General features: G+C 37.5%; 1 protein-coding gene and 1 pseudogene across 7 annotated transcripts in view; both read left to right on the top strand.

Moving 5' to 3' along the window:
- Ano4 (anoctamin 4) overlaps window positions 1-18,564 on the top strand; it is a 391,963-nt gene that overhangs the window by 329,599 nt on the left and 43,800 nt on the right. For all 7 annotated transcript variants that reach the window (XM_074084215.1, XM_074084216.1, XM_074084217.1 and 4 more), the window contains 3 exons: window positions 8,614-8,696; window positions 12,229-12,369; window positions 15,044-15,208. In XM_074084215.1, coding sequence (XP_073940316.1) covers window positions 8,614-8,696; window positions 12,229-12,369; window positions 15,044-15,208 — 389 coding nt within the window. The remainder of the gene's footprint in view (window positions 1-8,613; window positions 8,697-12,228; window positions 12,370-15,043; window positions 15,209-18,564) is intronic.
- On the top strand, window positions 840-4,160 carry LOC141425605 (small ribosomal subunit protein eS27-like; annotated as a pseudogene).

Below are 18,564 nucleotides of genomic sequence, written 5' to 3' on the forward strand. Positions count from 1 at the left end.
ATGTAGTTAAGTGTACAAGGAAATCCCATTTGGGTCCACTTGGTTGCTTCTCTTGTTCAAGTCATCTATAGCCATAGTAACACAACTATATTTGTAGATTTTTCCACTTTGCCTTTCAGTTCTATCAGGCTTTTCTTCATGCATTTAAATTTATGATTATGTCTTCTTGATGAACAGACCCCTTTGTCATTATGAAATTTTTTCCTTTATTCCTGGAAATATTCTTATTCACAAGTGTGATTGTGTAAAATTAATATTACTACTCTGATCTCCCTTGATTTGGGTTTGCATGATTTGTCTTTTTCCTTCCTTGTACATTTAAACTGTGTCTTTATATTTAAATTGAGATTTTTATAACCAGGCAAACAAAGTTTTGCTTTATTTATCCAATCTAAAAATTTCTGCCTTTTCATTAAAATGTTTAGAACAAGTAGATTCAAGGTAAATTTAATACAATTTATTTAATTATATAATCTTTTTGTTTGTTTTATAAATGCCCTAATTGTCCCTATTGCATTTTGTCTCTTTTCTGTTTTTTAATTGAGTTAAGAGACAGATTCTGTGGATTCATTGGGTATTTTCATAACTTAAATTCATCTCCACTATTAACTTCTCAGTTCTCCCTTCCTATTTTAATCATATAGTTGTTGTTCAATGACATACACTTTTAATTTATCACAGCCTACCTTCAAATAACATAATGTGATTTCACATATAGTATAAGAATTTAAAAAGATATAAATCCCTTTTCACCTTTTCCCTTTATATTAATGTTGCCATGTATTTTAGTACTATTTTTGCCATATATTTTCCTCCTGTTGTTATATTTTTTCTTCTATACATGTTATAAACTTCTCAATACATTGTTATTCTTTAGACTTTAAGCCAGTGGTTATCTTTAACATTTTTTCCTAGTGGTACTGGGGTTTGAACTCAGGGCTTCATGCTTGTGAGACAAGCACTCTATCACTTGAGCCATGCCTCCAGCCCAGGTGATTATCTTTAGGGAAATTAAAATAAAAATAATTATAATAATTTCCTCTGCCAAAAGAAATTCCTTTAAGGCCTGTAACACCAGCATTCAGGAGACTGAGGCAGGAGAACTGCATGTTCCAGGCCAGCCTGAGCTCCATAATGAGACCCCCATCTCAAACCCTCCCAAATGTAGACAAAAAGGAAGTTCCCTTAAAGTTTCTTATAATGGAGGACTACTGGTGATGAACTTTCTGGTTTTGACTTAAGAGATCTTCACCTTTGAAAGTATACTGTTACTAGCTTTACAATTCTAGGTTGGCAGAGGATTTTCCCTTTCAACACTTTAAAGCAGAGATTGTCCATCGATTTTTGTCTCTAACGAGACATGGAGCAATGTTTAGAGGTTGTGAAGAGTAAGAGCAGAGAGTGTTATTGGCATCCAGTTGGTAGAAGCCAGAGATGCTGCTAAGTATAGCACAATGCACCGAGCAGCCCCACCACAACAAGGAACGATCTGATCCATGTTGTTAGTAGTGTTGAGTTTGAGAAATACTGTTCTGGAAGCTAAGATTGCAATTTTGATTCTTCTCAAGTCACATGGCCTAAATGGGTCCTTTTAGAGGCAATAGGCTGCCATTTCTTTTAGTGCATTGTCATCCACAGGAGAGGAGTAAATACCCTTATCAAGTGGACTGTGATTGTGCAGAATGATGACCTATATTTTCACAGCATTTGACATAATTTCAATTATGTCAAGGTTGAAAAATCTTTCCTCAGAGATGTCATTCTACCATGTTCTGACATGTATAGCTTTTGACAAGATGTCAACTTATTTCTTATCTTTGTTCTTTCCTATATAAAATATCCCCACCATCTACTTTGAAATTTTTTCTTTTTACTTGTTCTTAGGAATTTAACTGAAATATGCTTCAGTGGAATGTCTTTATGATTCACATACTTGGTGTTTATTGGGCTTCTTGGATCAATGGCTTTATAATTTTCATCAGATTTGGAAATTTCTCCACCATTCTATTTTCTAGAACTTCAGTTTCATGTATGTTGGAGCCCTTGATGTTGTCCTAAGGTCACTTATGCTCTGTTCACTTTTTTCAGTCTTTTTGTCTTTGTGTTCTCTGTGCTTTCTCTTTTTTTTTTTTTTTTTTAGTATGCATTAGTAGTACAAAGGGATTTCATTATGATAATTCCATAGACGTGTTGTTTCTGCTGATTTGTCTTCAGGTTCGCTGATGTTTTCTTCAGAAAATCTAACATTCTACTAACCCTACCCAGTGTATTTTTTTATAGTCTACATTTCATCTCAGATTTTAGTCAGTTGGACCTTTCAGATTGTTTATTACTTTTCTCACTTATGTTCATGTTTTTCTCTACCTTTTGACATATGAAACATAGTTACAATAGTTATTTTATCATCTTGATTTTAACATTTCTTTCAGTCTAGGGTTGGTTGAATTTTCATCTGCCTATTTTCCTGCTTATTTGCATGCCTGATAACTTTTTATTTGATGCTTAAAAGTGATGATTGCTTTTTTTTAATGTTTCCTTAATATTAGATTTTGTTCGAGCATTCAGTTAGCTTATTTATAGATCAATATAATCCTTTTGAAGTTGTTTTTACCTTACTAAGGTGAGTCCAGAGCCCTACTACTCGGGCATGACGTTTATGTTGGTTGGTCTGTGTGTCTCTCATCCCGGATAATGGGATCATGAACCTGCTTTCTAAACATTATTTAGAAAATAATACCAAGTATTTTCACTTTGTGCATGACAAGAGTAGAAGAGCCATCACTGCTGATGTCTTGAACTCCCTCCTCTCTGGCATTCTGCCTCACAAATTCTTTAATTTTTTAAATTTTTTGGTGAGACTGGGGTTTGAACACCCAGGGTTTCATGATGCACTCTACCACTTGAGATATACCTCCAGTCCAAATTCTTGCTGACTCATCCTGTCACTCCAATCTCTGCCTCCCCCAATCAGTAAGACCATTATTTTGTTCCCCCTACCTGAACTACAGCCTGGAAAATGGCCCTAAGCAAGGAGCTGGTACAGTGCTAGGGCTCACTTCATTCATTTCTTCTTTCTCAGTCCTGAATACTGCTTGTCCATGCTGATAGCAGTTGTTTCAGTACTCTAGCAGTTAACCTTTCAAGGGTGAAGGTGAAGTTCCCAAGCTGCTGCAGTTTGATGGCTTTTTATGGCAGGGAAGCACACCCTCAGACAGATCCTAGACAGCTGTAGCTCCTTGTCACCTGTGGGGTTCCCTCAGCACTACCCATCAGAAATATTGTTGGAATACCCAGAGCTGATTCAACTTGGAGAATCAGACTCCTCTTCCAAACTTTTCTGACACCAATACATAATCCAGAAGGTAAAAATACAAGTTTGTGGTATAGAATAATTTTTGGGAGGCAAATTATTGGGGTTTGAACTCAAGGTCTCACACTTGCTAGGCAGGCACTCACCAACTGAGCCCCCAGCCAAAAATATTATTTCATAATGACTCTCTAGAGCCCCCAGAGGCTGGTTACTTGGAACTTAGGCTACTTAAGAATTTATGTTCTTAGACCTCCATTGTTTCTAAGTTACATGTTGTCCAACCTCCATGGGTACACATAGAGTCTTCTGACAGGGTTCTAAAACCAGTGATTAAGTTTTGTCTTCTATATATATGTGTTCACATTTCTGGCCTTCCTGGACCCTGAGACCACCTCATTTTGACATCTTGGAGTGTTTCTCCTGTCACTCATTTACATTATCACTGCTAGCTCAGATGGAGAAAATTAGCAACCTATAAAAATATTCTCCATCTCTTATTAATTTTTTAACTATCTGATTAAACTTATTATCTTGATATTAAGATAGTGCACATGGTTTGACTGAGCAAATGGGATGGGTAAAGCTTGTGAAAGAACCACTATGCCTTTGGCTAGAGATTACTACATCCATCCTTAGAAAAGGAAAAGAAAAGAACATAAAAATAAATGGTTAGTTCAAAGTTCAAATTTGTATTTTATGGATGTAAAACATCCAGGTTGCTACACAACTACCATGGTTTTCAGTCATGTTCAAACAATGGTTCTTTGTAGGTTCCTTAACAGCACTGTGCCAGCCTTCAGGAGAAGCCAGGCTCATAGAAGGTTGTTCCTTTAGAAGAAAGAAATCCTAATGATCTATACAACTTCCTGAATTTGTGTTTTTTCACAAAAAGCCTTATAACTTCAGTGACTCTACCAAAATAATGTAATTATGCTTGATTTTGTAAGGTATACAACAATGATCTATTTTCTGTTGGTTTTTCAATAACATTTTAAGTACAGGAAAAAAAGATGGTTCACATGAATATACATTTATGTGATTTCTCTTGAGAAATTTGAAACTCTTTCCTCAACATAGATAATGGTATCTAAGAAATAGCCACCATCTTACCTGGTGCACAGCCCTCTCAATTTGTCCCAATCCCCACCACTCCCTTTTGTATGGCATTCTGTTTTCAGCGTTATTGCATCTTGCTTTTTTAGCTTTCAGTTTATGATTCTTAGCTAAGTTCATTCTTTTTTTTTATGATTTTATACAAGTTAAGCTCTTAGAAAGTGATCTTATTCCTCTATTTCTACATTTTTGGGAAGAACATTATTATAACTGTCCTATACCTTTTCCAAATAAACATGCTTAGAAAGTTATAAAAGACTAGAAAAAATGAAACCTATTAATATTACTAATTTCACTTTTAAAAATAGAAATTAGTATTGGTAGAAAAATGACTGTGAAGTAAATCATCCTACTTTCCTAGGAAATAAAAAGAACCATCTTGACTAGGTTTCTGAACATGCTGTGCACCATCAAACAGTAGGTCACCTTTCTGGAATAAAATCATCCCTTCTTTTCTGTGGGTACTGCCCATTTTATCACTAGCCAAGTCTCAATTCTTGTGTTTATATAAACAAATGAAGCATAATCTTTTGACAAGTTAAAGGGGAAAAGTTAGACTGTGAGATTTTTAAACCTCTTGTTTTTCTCAAAAAGTAGGAAAATGCCTTTATAATTATTTTCTAGCATTTGACACAATTCTCTTCTGTACTGCCAGATTAGACATTTTCAAGATAAAGAACTGAATTAAGCCTTTCAAAATCTAATATGTTACCATTAGGCAGAAATTGGAAGCATTGTATCCCTTGTAGCTTTGGGAATAGGTGTGGGTTTTTCAAGTCCCCCTGGAAGAAGATTATAGATCTGAGAGAAGGATAAAGAGTAAATGTCAGGCTCACACAGTGAACCTAGGACATAATCCTTTTGTATTTATAACTAGTTTCAACAAAGTGCTACCACATGGTTAGAAGAGTGGGCTTTCTTTCTCTTTCTTTTTAGGTTTTCTAATTTCAATTTGAATTCTCACATAGAAATACAGGCAAATCAGGACCAAATCCCAGCTCTGTCATTTCTTAGCTATATGATGATAATTGGGGTATAAAAATAGCATAGTGAAGTACATTAAAAATTGCTTAAAAATGGAAGGAGGATAAGAAAGAGCAATAGAGAGGGTGAATATAATCAAAGTACATTATATGCATATATGGAAATATCAAAATCAAACCCATTTGTACAGTTAATACACAGTAACTTTTTAAATGGTGAATTGTTAGCAACAACAAAAAATACAGCATTTGAACCCTGCTATGGAACTTAAGATATGTATCTGAGAGTTTTCTATAACAGACTCTCTAAAATGCTTCAGTGGTAACTCAGTGGTTTTTCTTCCTAGTTGCAAAATGTTAACTGTGTCATTTTTTTTTTCAGAAAAAGCTCATATTAGTTAGGATGAGTAAAGTTAGCTCCTATAATACACAACCCCCAAACGTGGCATTGAGTAGAACCAAATCACGCAGTTTTCCATATTGTTCATATTTTCATATTGTCCATATTACTCATATGGATAGATAAGTTCCTCCATCCTGTGGTCCCATCTTCTGAATACCCAGAGTCTTCTCTATTCATCCAGGAAAAGCAGAAATGGAGCTCAGGGAAGATACATCTATTTCTTGGTTCTTCATTCCAAAAATAACATATCACTTCTGCTTACTTTCCATTGACCAAAATGTGAATCATAGCCACATCTAATTACAGTAAATGCTGGGAAATGTAATCTAACTATGCCTAAGAGGATCAGAAATGGCTTTAATAAATGCATAGAAGTCTGATACTAATTTATTTTAGATTGACAATAATTGTTCTATTTAAGAAAATGATTAAATAGAATGTGACCTGCAGAACATACTGTGTCATCCACTGTTGTGTCCCCTTTGAGCTGCATAAGATAACCTTCTGAATTGTGGATGATTCTCACCCAAGAGTATCCTTGCACAGCAGTCCCCCTTGGCTGCAATTTTGCTTTCTGTTATTTCACTTACATGTGGCCAACTGTGGTGCAAAATATTAAATTGAAAATTCCAGAAATAAACAATTAATAAGCTTTACATTATGCACTGTCCTGAATAATATGATGAAATTTCACACAGTCCAACTCCATGTACCCAGGATGTGAAGCATCCAGGCTTTGACCAGCATCTTACATCGGATACGCTACCCACACACACCTGTTAGTCACAAGGTAGCCATCAAAGTTCTGACTGACTGTCAAGTATCACAGTGCTTGTGTTCAAGCAACCTTTTTTTTACTTAGGGATGGTCGTTAATAATGACCCCAAAGATCAAGAGTGATGTTGGCAACTTGTATGTGCCAAAGAAATGCTGTAAAGTGCTTCTTTTAAGTAAAAAAGGTGAAATTCTCTACTTAGTAAAGAACGAAAGAATGTATATGAAGTTGATGGTATCTGTAGTGAAAGCAACAGGGGGAAAGCAGAACGTATCTGGGGTTTAGTACCATATGCCGTTGCAGGCTCTATGAGGGTCTTAATAAGGTCCCAGATAAGGGAAGAGCACTGTATCGGAACACTAATCCTAACCCTCCCTATATTAGAGAGTGAAGAAGACTCAGATTTTCTATTATGTCAACTAATATTGTAAGAGGATTATTTGGAGTGACATTAACACCTCAGCTGAACCTCATTTGTGGGAAGGTTAGATAATTGGGTGAGGTGGAGATGAGGGTAGAAAAAGGGGAAGGAAAAAACATGCCAAACATTTTTTATAAGTAAAGTGAATAAAGTTTTAGATGTTGTAGCTTGAGATTGTCCTATCTAAGATCTGGAAGGGATGTGAAATACAAGTTACTATATCTTCATGCCTTCAGTGTAGTGTGATCAAGTGAAATTTATCTCATTTCTCCATGGCAAAGTGTCTACGTTTGTAAGATAAGGTCAGCCCACTCTAACAGAGAGACCTAATATCATTCAGTGGCATAAAACAAAAACAGAAGTAGCTTGTGTTGTGGTGCATATCTGAGAGGCATAGATTGGGAAGATCACAGTCTGAGACTAGTCTTGGCAAAAAGTGAGAGACCCTATCTGAAAAAATAACTAAAGCAAAAATAGGCTGGGGGCGTGGCTCAAGTGGTAGGGTGCTTACTTCTCAAGCATAAGACTCTGAGTTAAAATCCCTGTACTTCAAAAACTCAACAGAAGGAATTTCTCTTTTATGTGAGTCTGAGGTGAGCATACCAGGCTGGTGGATACCCTGCTCGAAGCGATCACTCAAGGGCTCACGTCATATACCATTTTCTCAATTTTTTTCATCATTTGCATGATCCCACTGGGTCACTTGGGTCCCATCCATCCTAAAATGGATAAAGAATGTGGAGAAAACACCCCCAATTCCCTAAGATATCAACAAGTGAGTAGTAGACATCTCTTTACTTTTGTTCATATTCTATTGGTAAAAACTGTTCTTTCACTACATCTCACTTCAAGAAATACACCTTGGAAAGAGTATAATTGAGCAGCCATGCTCCCAGCAAAAAGAAGGTAGGAAAGGATCTTAGAGAATAATTAGTAGTCTTTCCTACTGAGTCTGTGAAATCAAATAATGGGAATGGTAGTTATAACAGAATCATGGGTTTTTTCCAAGACAAAAAAGAAGCATAAATTTCAAACTTTGATATTATTATTAACTTACCTGACAGTGGTAGATCGAGCATTCAGAGGACATAGCTGTGTGTTCTTCAATCATTTTAATTTCTTATAAGGGCTAAGAAAAGAATATTTTTTATTAAATACAAATACATTAACATATATTTAAATAAGGAAGATTTGGGGAATAAGAAATCACTGCCTGTCAAGTACGTATGAACTGCCAAGTTTTGCTTTTGCTTTTTTTGTCCCTACCTGACCTTCACTTTGCAGAAATAAATTATCAATCAAGAAAGTGTTGGTATCTAAGTTTCCTGTATTCTATGTTTCAGTTTTGTTGGTCTATGTCTGTTCTGCCTCAGCTTGCTAACCAGATTATTTTAATTCTGAGTGAAATCTCTGATCTTTCATTGTGTTTGACTGAAGCTTAATCATTCTCAGGAAATCAAGTTTAGTTAGGAATTGTGATAGTCAAGGATGGATATTTGCAACTGTCCTTCTTTGCAATGGCTTCATTGTTCAATGACATAGTTACTAGTGTTGTTTAACTTTTATCTGAAAATGTCTTTGTCTCTCTCTGCTCTGTCTCTGTTCCAGCGACAGTGTTTCTGGAATTTTGGAAAAGACGTCGAGCAGTAATTGCTTATGATTGGGATTTGATAGATTGGGAAGAAGAGGAGGTTTGTATCATTTACTTCAGTATTTTTTTTAAAAAGCAAATTATCTCAAATCTGTCTTCCCTAATTGAAAAAAAAAAAAGCAAATTACCAAGAAATGCACTCCTTGAGTCATCTCCCATGTATGAGAGAAAAATTTTATCAGAAAAATTTTAATACCTGCCTTTGTAGGACATTTGAAACTGTCTAAAAAGGGTCTGGTAGAAATTTTTTTTGAGGGCCTGGTGATTGAACCCAAGGCGTCACATATGGTGATTGAGTGCTCTGCCATTGAGCTACACCTCCAGCCCCAGAATTCTTAAGACACCATTTTGATTCCTTAGTGATTAAAATTCCATGAGTAGTGAAGCATATTACTTAAGGCACCAGGTTTGGGAGTACAATCTCTTTTAGTTTTCTGAAGCATCATCTATTTTCTTTACTTTAGTAGAAGGAGGTTATTTGTTTTACAGCAAGCCTCCTAAGAGTACTACTACAAGGAAATGTTTCTGTGGGCGCCATAGTATCCAGATATGCACAGGTTCAAAATTACATCACGTGGTAAGTGCTGAGGAGAAATCACTCCTAAATGTCCTCCTCGCTGGATGTGGGTGAATGTAGGGCCAGCGGTAGCAAAGCTGTCAATGAGGAGAAACTCAGACTCTTAGACTTAACCTCTGCACACTCCCCAACCCCTTCCTCCTCTTTTCCTCCTTGCCTCCCCCTTCTCAGCCAGTACACAGTATTCTTTTCTAACCTGGGTCCGGTTCTGGTATCTTTTCTTGCCCTATTCTTGCTGGACTTGGTCACCACTTTCCTCCATTAGCTCTGCTTTCCGTTGATGGTTGGTTCAGGTCGCAACTCTTCTTTCCTTTCCCTCATTATCCCTTACTCTCCTGAGTCCCCATTCATCAGGGCCTGGCTGTCCCTGTGAATCAGATAAACTAAGGAGGTGATGGGTGTAAGGCGATGGGTGTTTCCCTTCATAGAAAGACATTTATATGCATTTTATGTATTTATATATTTATACGCATTTTGTATGTTATATATTAAACTGAAATATAAACAATGAGAACTTCAGCCCCATAATAGTTTTGACAGGGGAGATGATTTTGAGAGGTTTTACGACATGCTTCATAATGACTGCTTTTTCTTCTTACTCCTGTGAATAGGCTGGGGTAGTTTTTTTATTTGGTTTATTTTTCTTTTTGTTTCGTGGTATACAACATGGTGTTTTGATACATGAAACTGGACTTTTCAATAATCTTTGTCCTTCTAATAAGGCCGTCTCTTGTGTTTTTTTAAACATTCTCCAGAAACAAAAAAAAGATTTTCTGGATCTTTCTGGCAGCTACATGGAATCTGTGGGCAGCAGCCAGGCTGGGTTCAGGACTTCCTTCTGGGTGGGACCATTCTGTGGTTTCTGGTTCTAGGTGTTTATGGGAATACTTCCCAGTGGAGGGAAAATGTTCTTTTCTAGGACTCTGAGTTGCCCCTAAGCAACTACATCATCTCGAACAAATTACTTCATCTTTGCACATTGTTTATCTCTTAAAAAAAAAAAAGATGTGATGAAACTTTTCCCTTTCAGCTATAAAGTGTAGCACTATTTAAGTAACCTTGACCAAATCGGTCTAAAAGGCACCATTGGTAGTTATGATGAGTCCAACCTGTGGGGACCCTTAAGGTACACATATCCTGAGTAACTCTGGAACCCCTTGCCCTCCAGTCCTTGTAAAAAGCTTTTCTGAGGCAAGCAGTTCTTTCACTGAGCATACCTTCTCACAGAAGTTTACCTCCAGAGCCACGTGCAGTTCTGTTCTCCGTTTGGGATTCACTGCCTCCAGCTTTTACCCATGCTTCTCAGCCTTCTATTCATACTTGCTGTTCATACTTGCTGTGCCCTACTTAGGTGTGACTCAGCATATTGGTTTACTAAGGCTGTCACAACAAAGGACCCCAGACTGGGCAGGTTGACCATAGAAATGTATTTTCTAATGATTCTGGAGGCTACAAGTCTGAAATCAAGGTATCATCAGTGTTGATTTCTTCTAAGGACCATGAGGGAAGGACCTATTCTATAGCTCTCTCTTTGGCTTATAATTGACCTTCCTTTTCCTGTGTCTTCATATCATCTTCCCTCTGTATGTCCAAATCTCCTTATAAGGACACCAGTCATATTGGATGAGGGCCCATGCTAATGACCTTATTTTAGCTTAATTAATTCTATAAAAACCCTGACTCAATATTGTTACCTTTGAAGGTACTGAGCACTAGGACTTCAACGTACAATTTTGTGGGGGTAGAAGAGGACATAAGTGAGCCCATGACAGCCAGGCCTGGCTCTGTGATTGGCCTCAGTTCTTGGATGACTAGCCCAAGGACTCTTGACAACATTACAGCCTGATAAACTGAGCTTCTCAGTGAAGCAGAAAACTCTAGTTTTCCTCACGTGAAACTGCCTACAATAAGTGAAGGAAGGCAGAGCCTGTTTGTAACTGTATCTCCTTACACAGGACAGCTCTTTCCAAACTGTGCCCTCTCTTCATAACTCATGTTCTGCTGTCTCCTTTCTTTCTCTCAGTACCTTCTTCTGATTCTTGAGCATTTCTGCCTGGATTAAGTCAATCTCCAATTCACCAGTTTCTGCTCATTGTCCATCCTCTTCCAAGGCATTCAAGTAAAACATGTACTCAATTAATCAGAACCACTCCAGTGTGCCCTCTTCCTCATTATCTTTGCCTAATCCCATAATTGACTTTTCAAAGGAAGTGGACAGTGTTCAACAAAATGAAACAAAACCTCAGCTTGATTTAGAATTGGAGGAGCCTTGATTTAAGCTGGGTTTGAAAGGTGTTCACTTTGCTTTCAACAACAATTAAGAATATATATATCTATCAGTGAAAGGTAAATGATTCCTGTAAGAGCTATTAAAAAGTAGGTTCACCATGTTTTTAGTCACCTGAACCCAAAAGTGCCAAAAGAAAGAAAGAAAGAGAAGCAAAACCTAAGAATTATGTTGTCATTACAACTCACAAGATGGATCTCGAACATTTGCCTGTTTAGAACTCTTCTTTGCCCTGTGGTTCGTGTCACTGCCTGGTAATAAAAGTAAAAGCTTATTAGTTGTTCCAAACCACTCGGGTCAGGACAGGCAGTTCCTTTTAAAATATTCTCATTTCTTCAGGCATTGTTCAATAAGATAACAGAAAGTGTGACTGTGGGTGTAAATTACATTACTCTTGATGACAGTAAATCTTTCCCCCCTACCCTGTGGTACTGGAGTTTGAACTCAGGGCCTGGCATTTCCAATCTCGACCCTCTACCACTTGAGGCACACCCCAGCCATGATGATAAACCTTGATCTCCACCCTGGAGATATTCTTTCTGTGGCCAATTTCCAAACATTTATGCCTGGATCTCCAAGCTCACTTCATCAGTTTGACTGGGCAGTGAGGCAGCTACTGACTCTGTTTTATGGTGGGGTAAAAGGTCATTTTTTTCTTATTCTGCACACAATTCTTCAGTGCATAAAATGTGACGATTTATTCTTTAGGAAGAAATACGACCCCAGTTTGAAGCCAAGTATTCCAAGAAAGAGCGGATGAACCCCATCTCGGGCAAGCCAGAACCCTATCAAGCATTTACAGATAAATGCAGCAGACTCATCGTTTCTGCATCTGGAATATTTTTTATGGTTCGAAACATTTTTAAAACTTCTTTAGCTTTATAAAGTACAAACCCATATTATGGTGATAGCAGTAATCTGATGAGGTAGTTCCAGTTCTATGAAACATTTGTGCCCAGTATGTTATTTAATCCTAACAGCTCCATTTGGTGGTCAGGTGTGTTGTTACCATTCCCATATTACAGATGGACCAACTGAGCAAAAAGTTAAGGAGCTTGCCAGAGTCCTGTGGGAGAGCTCAGACCCTCCAGTCTACTCTCATGATTTTCCCACTTGTTATTACCACTCTGCCCTGCTGAATGGAACTAAAAATGTGAGAGAGAAGATACAGCAGAGTTTTTCAGGCTTTTTACCCTGCCCATATAGTAAGAAATGAATTCTTTGTCATAACTCAGTATATGCTATGCAAATAGAACTATGTATAAACTAAATATAGTTACTAAAGCAATGCTCATCTTTATAATAGTCAATAAGCTCTCATTCTTTTCTGTTTTATTACTTTTTTTTTTTTTTTGGCAGTACTGGGGTTTGAACTCAGGGCTTAGGTCTTGCTAGTTAGGTGCTCTACCACTTGAGCCATGGCTCCAGCCTTTTTTACTCTGGTTATTTTGGAGATGGAGTCTTGCTTTTGGCCCAGGCTGGCCTGGACTGTGATCCTCCTACTTTAAGATTCCTGCCATTGCAGGGGTGACAGGTGTGTACCACTATGCCCAGATTTTTTTTTGTTGAGATGGAGTCTCACACTTTCCTGTCCTGGCTTGCTCAGAACTGTGATCCTCCTGGTCTTAGCCTCCTAAGTAGCTAGGATCACAGGTCTGAGTCACTGACATCTGGCTTGCAGTCAGATATAACATTCCAAATTGATTTCCTGACTTACTCGTGGCCATGTCAGCTTGAAAAACACATAACATGGAGCTGAGTTGTTGACTTTTTCTACAAAGAAGTCATTTGAGATCAATTTTGAGTATTAATTACTGAAAAAAACAGATATAAATTTGTCAGAAATGACATCTTAAAATAATAAGGGATGCTTAGGGTCCTCCTTTCCTCTTTTCAAATGATGATTGTATAAACCCACTCTATGCCCTAGACCTCTAGCGTAGGGAGCACAAGACTATAACAAATCCATACGGCCTGCTCCTTTTGCCGGTGAAGAAACTAGGAAGATGAAAACAAGGCAGATTGTGTAGGGTCCTCGGTTCTCAAGAGTGAAACCCACACCCTTCTATACATGCCACTGTGCAGGCAATTGTGTCATGCTTTGAGTTCTACACACACATTCACATTTATTGTGTTAAACCCACACAAGATCTGGAGACATAAATTAAAATTTCCTGTTCTGCGGGTGGGGAGCTTGGAGCACAGGAGGCTGAAGCCATGGAAAGAACAAGCTTGCCCAAGGTCACTTGGCATAGCTAGGACTCTGCTTTGTCTTCTGACTCCCACCATTAGATTTCACTACAGGATTAAGCAGTTTTTTCCCCTTTGTTATTATTTTGACCAGTTCCAGCTAAGGCTCATACTTGTTTCAGAGAATGTCATCTCTAGAAGTAAGCAGAAAATAATATTTGTGCAAAATAGACTGAAGAAAGGTCAGGAAGAGGTCATCCTGAAGGATGGCTTTATAATCTACTTTTTGAAAATTAAGTGAGCTAAAATCTGTATTCTAAACCATACTAAGGGCATCACCTAATGAAAGTCACAGATTTGGAGTCTCAGTTTCCCATATGTTATGGAGATAGAAAATATGCCACAAATTGTTCTTGAATGCCATGTAATCTTCAGGAAATGATGCTTCAACTCTATGTGTACCTGATTAAAGAGATATCATGAGTCTATGCTATAGTTGGTCCACTCAATAACAAATAACTGAGCATGTGCTATGCACCTGCAATTAATACAAGGTGCTGTAGAAACTGTGGTAAGGAAATAGGTACTGCCCCTACCCTCTGAAGCTTAGTTTCTAGTGAGGGATCTTGACAATAATCAGGCATACAAATTGCCAGAAGTTGTTAGTATCCAAAGAGGTGCCATAAAATAGCAACAACAAAAATGACCTGGAGGGATTGTGAAAAGCTTTAATTCTGAAGTGGTGCTTAAGTTGAGAGGGAAAGAAGGATTACTAGGTGCTGACTTGGCCATGTACACCTGTGTGCACATTTGGCACGAGATGGGTGGGTAGGCATTGCAGTAAAGGGAAATGATTGCGAAGATTGCAGTAAAAGGATCCTTAGTTCATTTGAAGCAATGAGAAAATGTATGGAGTCCCCAGATATCAGGGAGAATGGTGTCCTATGAGGATGCAGGGGTCTTATAGGACATCATAAGTTCTTTGCTTTAATCCTAGGACAATAGGAAAACAAAAAATTGTAAACATAAACATGACAAGATAAGATGTTCACCATAAATATTTGTTAATCTGTTCAATCAAATATTCTGCTTTTCAAAAGCATTATCCTACAGCTTACCCTGATTCTCACTTTCCAAGCAATGTGGTTTTTCTGTCTAGTAACAAGGAAAACCTTAGCAAGAGAAAATATTAACCACAATGAAAAACAGTCATTCCCTTGAGGAAAATTTTGCTTTATGTCCTTTTGTCACCAGAGGGTTTCCAGGAGCATGAATCCCCTTCCTGAAGCGTTCCACCAAGGGGCTCACTGGGTCTTCTCTGTCTTCCCACCAGATCTGTGTGGTGATTGCTGCTGTGTTCGGGATCGTCATTTACCGGGTGGTGACTGTCAGCACTTTCGCTGCCTTTAAATGGGCATTAATCAGGAATAACTCTCAGGTTGCAACCACAGGGACTGCCGTGTGCATCAATTTTTGTATCATTATGTTGCTGAATGTGGTAAGTGAGCTAGAAGGTAACCAACCAAATGGGTTAAAGTAGATGGGCTACAATGATAGTTTTTTTCTGTGGCTGAAAAGATCTGGTCACATAAGCACTGCCTGGCAGCAAAGTGCTAACGTGAAGATGCACTCAAGTCAAGGGCTTAGCCCAGGATTGTCTGCAGTGTAAGATAGGCAAGGCACTTACCCTCTCTGAACCTTACTTTCCTTGTTTATACAGTAACACTGGATTTCCTTTTGGGAAAACTTAGGGAAAGAATATGTTTAGAAGACCCAGCTCAGAACCATCCTCCAGGTTGGCTCCTCTCATCTGGGCTCAATGCAAAAGCCAGATGGAGCATGTGGTTTAGAGGTCAGCCTTTCACCCCTCTGGTGGTCACAAGGTCCAGTGGCTTTCCTCTCCCTCAGAGTAACAGGTCCTATCTTCACAGTGGTCTCTGGGCCATTTCCTACACTACTCTTCCCCTCATCCCAATTCACCTTCTCCAGCCACCTGGGTGTGCCAGGCATGCTTCCATCTCAGGACTTTTTGATTCATGGTAGAATTAACCAAACAGCTAGAGTCTTAAAAGATTCTAGATCCAGGTAGTGTTCAGTGAATTACTGCCTTCTCTACTTTTATCATCTTTTCTTCCAATGTCTATTAAATTTAATTTCAGTCTGGGGGTGGAGCTCAATAGTAGAGTGCTGAATATGCATAAGGCCCTGGATTCAATTCTCCTACTACCACAACTTCTGCTACTACTGTTAATAATAATTAGTTAACTTATACATCTTATTAAGAAACAAATGTCTGTTTTCATTCAGTGGTTCTATAAATATGTGCCTGCCTGTGCATATTGATCAGGTGCCAGTGTAGACAGAGCAATACTTCATTTAGCTGCAATCCACTGATCCGGCAGTCTCTACTTCAAGAGACTTAGCAAAGAAAAGATGAAGTAAACCAAAATGAAGAAGAGGGCATAGAAAGTGGATAAAATACCTAGTTGCTGACATTATAAAACACTTACTACATGCTGAGAGCTAGGTTACTAGGATATTTATATTTTCTACCTAAGAGAGTTTCAGAGTAGCAAAAATGGATGGTGTTGAGCCCACACAATGAGACTAACTTAATTATTTGTAGGAATCCCCTTAGGGTATATTTTCACTTTAGATACAATGTGAACACTGTTGGTGTTCTGAATTCCCAGCCAATATCAAAATAGAATAGCCTAAGATTACTAAGTCAAGAATACTGATGAGAGCAGGAAATGAGAAGTCATAACAAGAGTAAGAAAGAAAATAAAAGGCATCATAAAAACTCCAAAAACAGCATCAGCCAGGATGCTTTTGTGGAAGGGCCAATAGCTTTATCCTCCTTGGCCTCTCTCACAACATCCACATCCCACCACACACACTTACACTCTTCATATACCATGAAGGAAGGTTTGTGAGTTACATTGTGAGGGTGACCAAGTGTGTATTATAGTTTGGAACAGTTTTCATCAGAATACCAAAAAAAATAATTTAAGTACGTAGAAAGCAAATATCAGCATAACAGAGGGCAGACTGATAACTATAATGTAACTTTGAACAATTTAGAAAATCTCCACTGACATCTGAAATTACTTAATTTAAGAGATTTTCATGACCCAGTAATATATATTTTTATAGCTATCTAAATTGTTTTCAGCTACATAGAATTTGACTAGAACAGCCTTTCTTTATTTATTTATTTTTATTATTCATATGTGCATACAATGCTTGGGTCATTTCTCCGCCCTGCACCCACCCCCTCCCTTACCACCCATCCCATCCCCTTTCTCTCCCCTCCACCCCCTCGACACCAGGCAGAAATTGTTTTGCCTTTATCTCTAATTTTGTTGAGTAGAGAATATAAGCAATAATAGGAAGGAACAAGGGTTTTTGCTAGTTGAGATACGGATAGCTATACAAGGAGTTGACTCACATTAATTTCCTGTGCATGCGTGTTACCTTCTAGGTTAATTCTTTTGATCTAACCTTTTCTCTAGTTCCTGTCCCCTTCTCCTATTGGCCTCAGTTGCTTTTAAGGTATCTGCTTTAGTTTCTCTGCGTTGAGGGCAACAAATGCTAGCTAATTTTTTAGGTGTCTTACCTATCCTCACCCCTCCCTTGTGTGCTCTCGCTTTTATCATGCACTCAAAGTCCAATCCCATTGTTGTGTTTGCCCTTGATCTAATGTCCACATATGAGGGAGACCATACGATTTTTGGTCTTTTGGGCCAGGCTAACCTCACTCAGAATGATGTTCTCCAATTCCATCCATTTACCAGCAAATGATAACATTTTGTTCTTCTTCATGGCTGCATAAAATTCCATTGTGTATAGATACCACATTTTCTTGCTCCATTCGCAGGACAGCCTTTCAAAATTAAAACAAAACCAACATTTAGACATTAGAAACCAACTATTAATAACTGATTATAAAAACCTTAAGAGATATATTTTTAATTTATATTTATAAAAAAACCCTAATTTTTAAACAATATAATCATATATCTTGTTTCTGACTTTTTGCTAGATTTGTTCATTTCTATCTGAAGAAGCAAATCTATGTGGAATGCCTATTTTCTGGATCCAATGATGTGTATTGACTTTTTTGTAGTATGTTAATTAAAATAAAATGCACTATTTTGTAAAAGTTCTCTGGATCTTAACAAAATCTTATGCTTCTAAATAATTAACTAAACACTTATTTGTTTACATTTCATGCATGACTCAAAAAGTAAATATTTCTAAGATAAGACAGTTTCTTACTTTTTATCATGCTGTCCCAATTCTGTACCATTCACTAGTGACCAAAAAGCATCTCAATATTGTTTGCAAGCTGAATAGAACAACACAAGAGAATACTGAATATTATTACCACCATTTTTATTCAGCCACAGCAATATGAATCAGATATTTCCTTACACTGTAAACAGTGAAAACCTCAATCTTCTTGCCAAAAAATAAAGAAACCAGAAAATGTGACTTACATTAGAATAAGCTTATGTATATTGATTGGGCTTATAAGAACAAGTTGAAAGTCTTTGTAGATAGCACACTTTGGAAATATCCTTAAAATCAAAAGTTTTCTGTTAGTTACAAACTTTAACAATTAGAATTTGCAAAATCTATAACAAAATTAGAAAACAGTTTATAAAATGGCTATAGTAAAATCTTACCTGTGGATAATTACCTTAAGTGTAAATGAATTAACTTCTCCAATTAAAAGACAGAGTAACTGAAATGCTAAAAAAGAATAAGACCTACACTGGGGAGGCTGAGAATTCAAATTCACCCCAGCCCACACAATGAGGACCTTTCTCGAAAGAAAACCCATAAAGA

Source organism: Castor canadensis, chromosome 8 (assembly GCF_047511655.1).
Source record: "Castor canadensis chromosome 8, mCasCan1.hap1v2, whole genome shotgun sequence".
Taxonomy (NCBI): domain Eukaryota; kingdom Metazoa; phylum Chordata; class Mammalia; order Rodentia; family Castoridae; genus Castor; species Castor canadensis.